The sequence below is a fragment of the Aquarana catesbeiana genome, linkage group LG04, assembly GCF_042186555.1.
Source record: "Aquarana catesbeiana isolate 2022-GZ linkage group LG04, ASM4218655v1, whole genome shotgun sequence".
In the NCBI taxonomy this organism is placed as follows: domain Eukaryota; kingdom Metazoa; phylum Chordata; class Amphibia; order Anura; family Ranidae; genus Aquarana; species Aquarana catesbeiana.
This window is the reverse complement of record NC_133327.1, coordinates 101,078,140-101,090,998: the sequence shown is the minus strand read 5'-3', so window position 1 is coordinate 101,090,998 and position 12,859 is coordinate 101,078,140. Positions and strand designations below refer to the sequence as shown.

The window sequence follows — 12,859 nt, the reverse complement described above, 5'->3', positions numbered from 1 at the left end:
GTCCACTCTAAAGAATGGTACCAGGGTGATGTCTGCAGCTGCAGGCATCACCCCGGTACAACCACTTGAGCAATATCGGTAATATCTGTAAGTTTGTTACCGATTCAGAAAAAGTGAATATCGGCGGCTCCGATAATCGGTCGACCCCTAGTAAGTATAACATGTTTATTATTTTTTTTTAAAGTGAAGGTTTAATATAACTTGGGTACATCTGAAGGATTCTGTATGGCAGTCTAAACAGGTCCTAAATCCAGTTACTATGTGATGCACAAACCTCACAAAGTAAAACATTCCTTTTACCTCCACTTTCATTGGTGCTTATTACACTCCCCCTCTCAGACACTGCATCTCACAGTGGGGGGGTTCAGCAGCAGTGCAATCAATCCAGAAAACTACAGTCTTGTGAATTAATAGTGACAATTTTGATAGCAACATCTTGTCATGCAAGCATAAAAGGATAAATTGCCAGGTGAGGGAATGGAATTTTGTTTTTAAACAGAGTACCCCTGATCTTGGTGATAACTGTAGATTTGCGGTGTCAATACTACAGTATTCTTAACCAGTTAACACAATGCGGGTGAGAGGGTAGAACTGACTTCCTGTATTGAGTTTAGTTCCTTTTTACATACTGTTGCAGCTTGATGAAACAGGGCCTCTGGGGGAATTAGGGGAGAAAATATCTAAAAAAGAAGTCTCGCCAGAAGCCAAACAAGCTTGTTAGATCCCTCAGGGGACCCTGTGCACATAGCATTTGCCCCCATTTAAGTTTGGGCAGAAGTTGCTGAGCAGCATTGTCAGATCTAGTAGCTGGTCCCTCTTCCCATCCCTGCTATCTGACAACACCAAACAGAGGCAGGAGGGAGGGGAGTGACAGGCAGTGCGCACAGAGCCCATACAACTACTGCCCCTCACCCCCTCCAAAGCTGCTAGATAGAACATGTGAAGTCCTCTGCCTCCTAATCTCTCAGTACTTCTTAGTTCAGACTCAGCCCAGACCTGACGCCTTTCAGCAGCTTCTCAGACCACGGAGTGTGGAAACTGTTGTCGTGCAGGATTGCGGCAGAAGAGCACTATCCTTCACAAAAAACACAAGATGACAACAGCACACCTGAGCTATTGCATTAGTCTCTCTTGGAAAAGTGTAGTACCTGGTTTGTGCTATTGTCAGCTTGTGTTTTTCTGAATGATAGTGCTCTTCTCCTGTTCCAATCATTCATGACAACACAGGCTGACAATTTCCACTCTCTCCCCCCTGTATAGCTGAAGGGTCGGGTTGAGTCTGCACTAAGAAGCACTGGAAGAAATGAAGAGACATGGTACTGCAGAATGAAGAGGGGGCAGGGCTCAGTGCTGGCTGTGCGCCCCCCCCCCCCCCGTAGAAACACTCATATTTAGGGTTTTGGGGGACAGGTGGTACAGCCAGCACTGACAATAATAAAATAATAATTAGATTTTAAATCTACAGCATTCATTTGAATGTAGACAAATGATAGACATGTGCACAGCCAAAAAATTATTTCGTTTTCGTTTCATTTGTATGTTTTTTCAGAAATTTGAAAGTTTGGTAATTCGGAAATTCGAAAATCCGAAACTAAGAAAGAAAATCTGAAAATTTGAAAGAACGAAAATCTGAAATATCGAAATAATAACTAACTAATAATAACTAACTATTAAATTATAGGTATTGGAATTTCCTTTCAAATTTGGCTGTTGGTGAACATAACGAGTACGAATTTATCCGAAGTTACGAATTATCCGAAATAACGCATGCAACATCTAAACATATGGAACGGAACAAATTAATAACAAATAATAATAATAATCATAATAATAAAAAGTTTTTATTACTATTATTCTTGTTATTGACAATTATTAATTTGTTACGTTCCATTCGTTTAGATACGGCATTCATTGTTTCGGATAATTCGTAACTTCGGATAAATTCGTATTCGTTACATTCACTAACAGCCAAATTATTTCAGATTTTTTCATTTTCGGATTTTCATTTTTATTTTCGGATTTTCGTTCTTTTGAATTTTCGGATTTTCATTCTTATTTTTGAATTTTTGAGTTTTCGAATGTCCAAATTTTTGAATCTCGGAATTTTTGGATTTTTGAATTTTGGAATTTACGATTTTCTAATTTCTGAATTTTCGAATTTCAAATTTCTGAATTTTCAAATTTCAAATTTCCGAATATTTGGAAAAAAACGAAAATTCGTAATTTTGGATATTTCCAAATTAACAAATTTGTTGAAATTCGTTAAACAAATTCAGAACAAAATGAATTGCAAGTGTCTAACAAATGCTATGTTTACAGTGTTCCCTGGGGATTTATTTGAGACTTGCATAACTGGCCCTTCATAAATGCAGTCCTTGGAATATATTATACTTGAATGCTTTGCGACTAGGAACTCTGAATACAGACATACTATATATGGTTATTTTTATTATTATTATTATATTAATAATAATAATATGGTTATTTTCTTTTAAAAGTAAAGTTTCTTATTTATTCTTACAGATTGAATGCATGGTGGCTGCTGAAATAATGCAAAAATATAAGAAATTACAGTTCGAAAGAGGTAAATGAGACTTTATTATTATTGTGGTATTACTCAGTGGGCAACTTGTGCATGTATTTTAGGGGTCCATCAATTAATTTGGAAATGGCCCCTGTTTTGTCTCCACACACTAATACCTGGGAACACCTACGCTGCATTGGGAAAATAAAGGTCAGCAGCATTTTTCAGTGTGTGAATGCATTTTAAGGATCCAGAGATAATGGATGGGCTCAAGAAACAACACGTGTACCTCAACATGTGCCAATGTATCAGAAACGAGGTACAACATAAGCTGTTAACAGAGAGTTGACCCTTAAAGGGTTTCACTGCTAAGTTTAAAATGATAGTTAGACCTTCATGCTGCTGTCTCAGATTCGGGGGCAGGTGAATTCTGCAGACTGCAATACCCATTATCAGGAAAATTGAATTTCTGTAGATTACAGGTAGCTTTTCCTGTAGTAACACAAGTATTATTTGATTGTTTATATTCTCTGTTCTTGTGGATGTTTCCTTTGCAGAGAAACATGACTCCCAGACTAATCCAATAAAGCAGAGCAAGGGGCACAGTGCAGGATGGGTAACAACCAATGGGATCTCACATTTCCTTTAGATTTTTCAGTCACTGTGCTTTGCTTTTTGCGTTCTTTATGGAAGTATGTTTCATTTTTCATGAGGCTGTGCTTTCCATAGAAGCCTTCACAGATTATAGATTAGGGGTCAGCTTTCAGGCTGGTAAAGCTAAGAAATTTCATTTAGTTTAATCACTAAGGCCATACAAGGAGCAAAAGGGTGTAAAAAGTGCAGTGAATTATGGATGTTGACTGACATCAGAGTACTAAACATTGAATCCTGATTGCTTTTTAGGGTTTTTGCACTTTAGACTATTACAGTGGACTACTGCAGTTTATGTCTATCAACTGAACACATACATATCCATAAAACAAAAAGTAGAGGGCAGCAATGAGCAAAGGATAATGACTGCCTGCTATTGGTTACTGCAGGACTTCCTTTCATAGGTGTGCACAGCCTATTGCATTTGGGTATGCACCCCAAAGCTCAAACACATATGTGTTTGTGTGCTGGTGTATATACTGTATACTGATAGTGTCAGTAAAGCAGTGGATGGTGTCAGTAGTTTTTATTATTACTTTTTTACAATGTTATTTTATTTATTACTTTTGTTTACAATTTCTTTTGTGAAATATCAGGGGACTAAACAGGGGGAATCTGTAACACACAGGGTGATTAGGGTGTGCCCAGGCACATCTGGCACACCCTGTGTACATGCTTATGCTTCCATTATTATGTGGATGAATGAAGATAAAGTATAAAGTGATCTCAGACTGACCTTAAAGGCAGAATAAGGGTACTAAATGCTGATGTAGGTGTGTGAAAACACCTGTAGGTGTCTTTTCTTCATACCTAGAAAGCCATCCGTTCCATCCAGAACCATACTCCTATACCCAAAGCTGGGGTGTTTGTATGGTGACATCATATCATATTACAAGAAATAAACAGCACACTGCCCATGTACCCTCAGTAGTTTATTGAGGTCAAAATACAAAAGCAATCACAGAACTAAGGCAAGATGGCACATCGAGGTTAATTTATTAAAGACAGATATGTTGTAATTTTGCAATGGAAATTTGCACTTTACAAGAATTTACCTCTTACCTTAGTGAATGTGGGGAAGCTGTGCAGACTTACATCATCCAATCACATGGAAGCAAAAATAGTTTCTTTTATTTTCCTTGCACTTATTTGGATATTCTTTGCAAAGCTATAGGAAAATTCCCTTGCAAATGATCTTGCTACACAAACAGCCTATTTGCCTTTAGTAAATCAACCCCAAAATATTGACCAATCCATTTTTTTCTCTTCATATCTGTCAGCAGCTGTCGATTTAATCAATCTCTAAAGCAGTGGCCTCCAAACTGCGGCCTGGGTGCCGGATATGGCCCTTTGCTTGCCTTTATCCAGCCCTTAGGACACTATCCCTCCCTCTGACACCAACAATGGGGTATTTTTTCTCCTTATGACAGCAACAACGGGGCAAAAAATCCTTTCTTTGATACCAATGATGGAGCACTATTCTTTACTCTGAGACCAATGATGATGCATTATTCCTCTCACTGACACCAATGATGGGGCACTATTCCTCTCACTGACACCAATGATGGGGCACTATTTCTCCCTCTGACACCAATGGGGCATTATTTTCCCACTGACACCAACGATGAGGGCACTATTCCTCCTCTTCCTAACCACAGGGTTGCCGTGTAATTTTTTTTTTTCTATTTCTACTGACCACCAAGCTTGAGGCATTATCTACTCTCACTGGCCCACCATAGTCTGGTCCCCTAAATCCCAAAGGACAGTAAACTAGCCCTTTGTTTAGAAAGTTTGGAGACCCCTGCTCTAAATCATGTGCACTATAGTCATGTAAATCCTAAAAAACAGTAAGCACACACATTACAGTTCTTTATATAATCTACTTTAGATGTAAAAAGCGTTATAGTGCCGGACCTCCCTTATCACTTAGGGGTGTTAAACCCAAAAAAATATTTAGCTTTACATACATTTTAATAAGGTGAAAGTTCACTAATCTTAATAGATAACAGGCAGTGAACGACAATGCATCATACAGATGTGAGCAGACACTATTAAAATAATGGCTAATTCTGTGTACATACATTGGCTTGTGTTAAAGCTGTAGTAAATGCTGGGTGTTTTTTTGTTTTGTTTTTAAACCTGCAAGGCAATGTCATAATGTGCTAGTATGCATCGTATACTAGTACATTATGTGAAACTTACATTAGAACGAAGCCCTCCAGTGGCACGCTGTCACCGCTGAAGGCGCATCCATCTTCACCCGGTCTTCCTTCTGGGTTTGCAGACTCCGGCTGTGTGAGTGGCCAGAGCCGCGATGACGTCACTTCTGTGCATGTGCGCGGGAGCTGCGCATGCACGGAAGTGACGTCATCCATGCATGCACGTGGGAGCTGCAGTTTACGGAACAGGGCTCCAAAGGAATGGCACGGGTATGCCGTTCCTTCAGAGCGCATGCGCCGGTGGCCTCACCGGCTGCATCTACAGTAAATATCTCCTAAACTGTGCATGTTTAGAAGATATTTACATTACCTATAGGTAAGCCTTATTATAGACTTACTTATAGGTAACAATCATGGATGGGAGTTTACTCCCACTTTAAAAACACATATGTGTGCACGCAATATGTATCAATGCACAAAAAGTATGCTGTAACCATGTAAAGCTACAGTAAATACATTCTAAATACTCAGTTGTGTAAAGCCCAGCTGAACTTCCAGTTGAAATAAGCTAAATATTTTAAAACCTAAAAGTTCAGTTGACATTTAATTTTTGAGATGCCAGCAAGAGCACAATGTTTTCCGAGTTTCGGCCTTTATAGGTTGAGAATTGCAAAACCTGGAGGGGTTTAGAGAGCTATTGTTGTAAAGGTAACCTTATATAATTTCCAAGGCAGCAGATGTCAATATTATAAATTAAACTTCCTCTTAAAAGGATTTTTATAACTGCCTTTCAGTTTGGCTGAGATCAAAGATTGGAAAGAAAAGCACCTAAATGTATCTTCTTAATCACCACACTAATCCTTCACTTTGCTGCCCCGTCCTTTTATCTTCATATGGAACCTGAATAATTAATTAAAACTCAGTTTTTTTCCAAGATCAAAACATCCCTAATTAAAAAAAAAAAGGTTAAATAATTCACTGGGCAATTATTCTTACTATTCATCTCATTTATCATAAATGCTTTTCATTTGGAACTGCAAACACAGTATACACGCATTCGGAATCAACTATCTGATTTCATCTTTGACTCAGATGGAAAATTACTTTGCTATCTGTAAACAAGTTGATATAGACACATTATGGGAAATGATAATAATCCAATGGTGGTGAAACTCTATACCAGTGATGGTGAACCTTGGCACCCCAGATGTTTTGGAACTACATTTCTCATGATGCTCAACAACACTGCAGAGTGCATGAACATCATGGGAAATGTAGTTCCAAAACACCTGGAGTGCCAAGGTTCACCATCACTGCTCTATACTCTAGCACCGCTTTTTGAATAAATTACCATTCAAGTAAACTTTTATAAAAGTTTGGCTTTTTCTATAGTCAGGTATGACTTTGCACAAGTGACAAAAAATGTCTCCTACTTGCAACCTTGGTAACAGTTACCAGTTGTAGTCAGGATATAGAGTCCTTCACTGTCTCTTCCTGAGGTTTGAGTTTCAGGTCAAGCTAAAGGCAACATGCTACATGGAACATTTCATCCCAGGTACGCACTTGGATTTACTGAACGGGGGTCTTGCTAATTACACAAATTGTTAAAGTGGTTGTAAACCTCTGAAATGAAAAATGAACAAAGCATATCCTTCCACAGTGTGGAGTTACCTCTATCTAAAGCATTTAGTGTGATTTCTGTCTTCTCTCGTATTCTTCTGCTATCTGCATAAATCACTTCTGACAGTCGATGCCTACACCAGACGATCCCGGCAGATGGCCCCTCTCCCCCTCCTACACACAGCAGGTGATTGATGGGCTCAGTTGTGCATGTTTTCATATGAGACAGTGTAGAGGGGTGTGTGTTCATTTTGCTCCACTCAGATTTCATAATACGCATAGCTCCCAACTGTCCCTGATTTCGAGGAACTGTCCCTGATTTGGACCAATGTCCCTCTGTCCCTCTTTTCTCCTCATTTGTCCATCATTTTGGTCTGATCTATATAGTTGGATATAAAATACACTTTTTATCTTTCAAAAAGTGTTTCCCAGTGCTAAACGATTCATCCAAATTATAAATTGCTGCATTTGTACATTTTAAAAGCCAATATAAAGGAATAGTATTGGTAAAAAAAAGTCCCTTGTGAATTTAATTAACCTTTTTTTTTTTTGGTTAATTCTCCTTTAAGGGGGTGTGGCAGGGGGCGTGTCCTATGCCTACATACATTTGCTAGTAGGTGTCCCTCATTCCCATCTCAAAATGTTGGGAGGTATGTAGTACGCCCAGCTTTCTGTTTTCTGCTGTGCAGTATGTGACATCAGATGTTTGCCCCCTGCCTACTGAAGCTCAAAAATGCTGTGTAAATTCTGTACTTTGAATTGATAAGAGAAGAGAGGACTGCAGATAAACAGGTTGCCTAGGAGGGTTTGTTTCATCTCTGTTTATCACCTGAGGCTAGCCACTTCACTGGATATATGTAAGGGTTTACAACCACCTTAAACTATAACTAAAGGCAAAATCTTTGAATTGGTTTTGGAAAGAGTGGAGAGGGATTAGAACCCCTGTCAGTTTTTATTGCTGTCTGTGCCCCCATTAAGGAGATTCACCCTCTCTAGTTGTCCTGTTTACCATCAGTGAAAGAAAAGCCCACATTTTGGGTTGTCCCCAGAAAAGTAATAGAGGGGAAATATTCCAATTGGGACATTAGTTCTGGTGACCTGGGGGTCCCCAAGGGATTCCCTTCATTTGCATGGTTTGGGTATGGGACAGGAAGTGAAGTTAAATCTCCGAAATGGCACATAGATGGCAGAGAAAAAATCTGACAGGGGTTATAACCCTCCCTTACTCTATCCAAAATGAAAAAAAAAGTTTTGCCTTTAGTTCTACTTTAAGTCTTATGGGATTCTGAGGGTGCAGTGTTTCTTTATTATTGCACATAGACTGTTTACCTGAGTTTGGTTAAGACAGATCCCCCTGCTCTTTACTCAGTCCTTGATCTCACTTCATCACAGCTTTCTGTAATCTGCTGTACAGCAGTGCTCAGGCTAGGAGGCAGGAGCAGCACTCTATGTGGGCTGCTACTACTTGTCTTTCCAATCATACCAACCTTGGGGTGGAACCTGGGTGAGGCTGGTCCTCTTAAAGCATAACTGAAGTTCTGTAACAAACAGCGAGCAGGCAGGCTTTTATTGCAGAAGAGGCATGCAAAGTCTCTTCTCCAATAAAGTGCCTCTACATGCCTGCTCACGGTCTTCTCCAGCAATGTAAACTGAGCTGCACATGCGCAGCCCAGCTTGCAGAGCTGGCCCGGTCTCTGTGTGCAAGGATGATGGCCTCCTTCACATGTGCAGGAGTGATGCCATCCCCTGCTGGCCAATGAAGATGGCTGAAAACTGGCACACAGAAGAAGATGCCGGTGAGGGACAGGGCCATTGGAGAAAGGTACGTTTTAACTTACTTTACTTCTGCTTTAAGTGCAGTGTAATTTGTATTATATCTTTATTTTGACAGCTTCTTTATAAAAAAAAAATCTTGTTTATAATTTTCTAGAAGTTCTTTTGGACCCGTGTAGGACTTGGTGTCCATCATCTTCCTGCCAGGCAGTGTGCAAACTACAAGAAAAAGGGCCCCAGAATCCACAGCTGGTACAGTGCACTTCCTGCGACATTGAATTCTGCTCATCATGTAAAGCCAACTGGCATCCAGGACAAGTTTGTCAAGAAAACTTGCCAATCACTTTTCTTCCTGGAGAATCAAGGTACTCCTTTTAAAAAAAAAAAAAATGCTAATAAAGCGTTTTTATATAAAATCACTTTAGTCTGTCATGCAACAACAATAATATTTAGAATATGACAGATCTATCTATCTATCTGCTTATTACACACGCCGGTGTATAACACGCACCCCAAGTTTAGGAGGGAATTTTAAGAAAAAAAAACTTTAAGGAAAAAAAAACTTACATTTAAATGCCCATCAATGCAGCCTTGTCAGTGTCATCTGCAGCCTTGTCAGTGTCATCTCCAGCCTATCTCCAGCCTTGTCAGTGTCATCTCCAGCCTATCTCCAGCCTTGTCAGTGTCATCTGCAGCCTTGTCAGTGTCATCTCCAGCCTATCTCCAGCCTTGTCAGTGTCATCTCCAGCCTTGTCAGTGTCCATCTCCAGCCTTGTCAGTGTCCATCTCCAGCCTTGTCAGTGTCCATCTCCAGCCTTGTCAGTGTAATTTGCGGCTTTGCCCAGTGACATTGCAGTTTAAATATGGTGCCGTGTAATATTGTATTGCGCAGGCGCCGTGTCTTCAGAGGCTTTCGACGTCTCCTTTGTCTTCCGTACTGCGCAAGCACTGCGCCTGCGCAGTACAGGGTGGACACTATCCGATGGGGGGACACTTCTTGTCAGAGCACCGCCGAGAACATAGCCGAGTGTACTTGGCTAGACTCGGCTAGCTCCGCTCACAGTCACGCCCAGTCCCTGTGTTATGTCCATCATAGGGCGGGACTGGGCGTGACTGTGAGCGGAGCTAGCCGAGTCTAGCCAAGTACACTCGGCTATGTATGTATCTCGGCGGCGCTCGCTCCTCCGATCAAGCACCCATGATTTTCCCCTGTTTTTAAGGGGAAAAAAGTGCGTGTTATACACCGATAAATAAGGTATCTATCTATCTATCCAAGGTAATTATTCTTCTTGTAGAAGTCAGTAGAGCTCATTGGAGTGGATAAAATGTTATATTAATTTGTGTCAGCCTTTGGCCTTTTGGTTCACATCTTTGTATTGTGGTGCACCAAAATCCAGATTTGTGGATCCATGCTTTTAGGATGTACATTGGGGTAGCATTCAAAGTGATGGCATTGTAGTGCATCATGAGTTTCTCATTAACATAATACTTAATATCTCAATATTACCTTAAAGGACAACTTTACCTTTAATGAAGTTGTCCTTTAATGAATCTGTCCACCACTCCTGAGTGTAGTTGTCCATTAGGCCTCAAGCATACAACCATATAAAAATACAGCAACTAGTAGTACGTAGGATCTTGCTGGTAGAAGCTGCCAAGTATTGTTGTTAGGACACAGGTCACATCTGCCACCTAGCATCCTACTGTTGCTAGGACGCAGGTGGCTTGTCAAGGAGCCTGTCTAGCATTCTCAGTCGCAAGGACACAGGTAGCTTCTGCCACCTAGTGTCCTACCTTTGCTAGAAGGCAAATGGCTTTTCAAGGAATCTGCCTAGTAGATCCTCCATTGCTAAGGCACAGGAGGCTACTAATGGAAATTGTCTAGAGTCCTATTGTTGCTAGAACACAGGCGACTCTTTTACCCCAATAAAATAAGTTTATGAGGTATGCATTCAGGGCCCTTCCATATAGATCAGCAGGGGCTGATCGTTCGTGGGGCGGATGATCTGTTCGTGGGGCGGATGACAGGTTTGTGTCTGCTCAATTTATGCAGAGCAGACACAGGCTCTATGGGTGACCAGGTGTAAATGAACTCTTCTGTCCCTTCACACCCAGCTTCCTCTGATCCAGCCTGCCCAACGAAAGAGGAGAACAGTCCTTCTCTGTTTTTTTTTTTTAGCAGACCCAGAGGTAGGAGGGTGTAAATGGCTACGGTCCATAGGGATGAATGGACCTTCCGATCAGGGCTGCCTGAAAAACTGACAGGTGGATCTGATCAGATCACCCATGTAAAAGGGCCCTTAATCGTTAGCAAGTGTACAAGGTTATTTATATAGGACCCCAAATGCAGATTTTGCTAATTTTTTTTTTGTTATAAATCTGAATGCAGCACAGGTTTACTCATTTTTATGCAGCTGTGTTCTTAGGTGCATGCATAGAAAACAATACATCTGCATACAGACCCCTCTAAAAAATTACTGATAAAGATGCTGTGTTTTTTGCGGCAGTGTGCATGAGATCAGAATGTTGTTCCTAACATGTAACTGTGAATAGACTGTAGTAGTTTGGGCTTTAATTGTGTTACATTTACACAGAAGTTACATACTGACCAAGCTAAAGCTTTCTGCTGCCTGGTGCCATTAGCAGCTTGAAATTGATATGAACACTACATTAGAACAAGCGAACTTTGACAGTAATGACATATGATAGTAGATTAGCAGGGAGAATCAATTAGATTTCGGCAAGACTGTCTCCAATGTTTTCAACGGTCAATCAAATGTTTGTGTTTATATAGTAACCAGTACTAGACAGTACATAGCTGGGATCTAATTGGTTTCTATGGGCAACTAGTTATCTAAAAATCATCTCAGAGTTTCCAAGGAGACAGAGGTGTCACATAATGGAAGGTTAATGGGCTTCTCAATTCTGTTTGTCCTTTTACCCGAGAAGAAAGCAGAATGTTGACAATGTTATCTTTTCATACACTTGTACTATTTTTTTCTGAGAGATTTTTTCATCCTACTATTAATAAATGATTTCTCAGTCTAAAGAGAGGGGCTGAATACAAATGATACAATTGATATAACCAACCATTATAAATGTCTTTCAGGCCTTCAGATGTGTCATAGAAACACAGACATACAAGAATGACGGCAGAAAAAAGACCAAGTGGTTCATTGAGTCTGCCCCATTTTTTTTTTTTTTTTCTGAGTATAGATCTATGTTTGTCCCAAGCATGTTTGAATTCACTTAAGCTGGATACGCACTATACATTTTTCTTACATTTTTTTCCTTTAGATTTACCAAAACCATATAATATGAGGTCAAATCCACACACTTTTCATTTGGTTGCAATCAGGCAGGCCCTTACACTACATAGTTGAAAGTACCGTAAATCTACCAACAAAAGTTGTATAGTGTTTATCCAGCCTTATGCCGCGTACACACGGTCGGACTTTTTGGCTAAAAAAGTCCGACAGACTTTCGACGGACTTTTGGCGGACTTGCGGCAGACCTTCTAACGAACGGACTTCCCTACATACGATCACACAAAAGTCCGACACATTCTTACGTGATGACGTACGAATCTGTCTAAAATAAGGAAGTTGGTAGCCAATAGCTGCCCTAGCGTGGGTTTTTGTCCGTCGGACTAGCATACAGACGAGCGGATTTCTGGGTCCGGCGTAGTTACGACGTAAAGTTTTGAAGCATGTTTCAAATCTAAAGTCTGTCAGATTTGCGGCTGGAAAAGTCCCCTGAAAGTCCGGGGAAGCCCACACACGATCGGATTGTCAGCCGGCTTTAGTCTGTCGGACTTTTGTAGACGAAAAGTCCGACCGTGTGTACGCGGCATTACTCTTGACAGACTCACTACCTCTGCTGAAAGTCTATTCCAAGTATCAACTACTTTTGGGAAAATATAACTTTCGGTGATTCGTTTTGAACTCTCCTCCTGCTAGTTTGAGGTCATGTCCCCATGTTCTTGATCTTAGCTTCATATTGAACATACTGACCTGAGTGACACAGGCCCCGAGAGGGGTTAATATGGGGGTTGGCTTACAATTTTTTCTGTTTTCCATGTCCCAACCTCTGTAGGCAGCAGTATAGAACAAATGTTTCTGATTTCCTGTGT

The 12,859-nt window shown here is 40.5% G+C and overlaps 1 protein-coding gene across 1 annotated transcript in view; it reads left to right on the top strand.

The window, feature by feature from the left end:
* RNF144A (ring finger protein 144A) overlaps positions 1 to 12,859 on the top strand; it is a 106,282-nt gene that overhangs the window by 80,568 nt on the left and 12,855 nt on the right. Inside the window, exons 4-5 of the mRNA XM_073625412.1 lie at positions 2,524 to 2,584; positions 8,885 to 9,092. Coding sequence (XP_073481513.1) covers positions 2,524 to 2,584; positions 8,885 to 9,092 — 269 coding nt within the window. The remainder of the gene's footprint in view (positions 1 to 2,523; positions 2,585 to 8,884; positions 9,093 to 12,859) is intronic.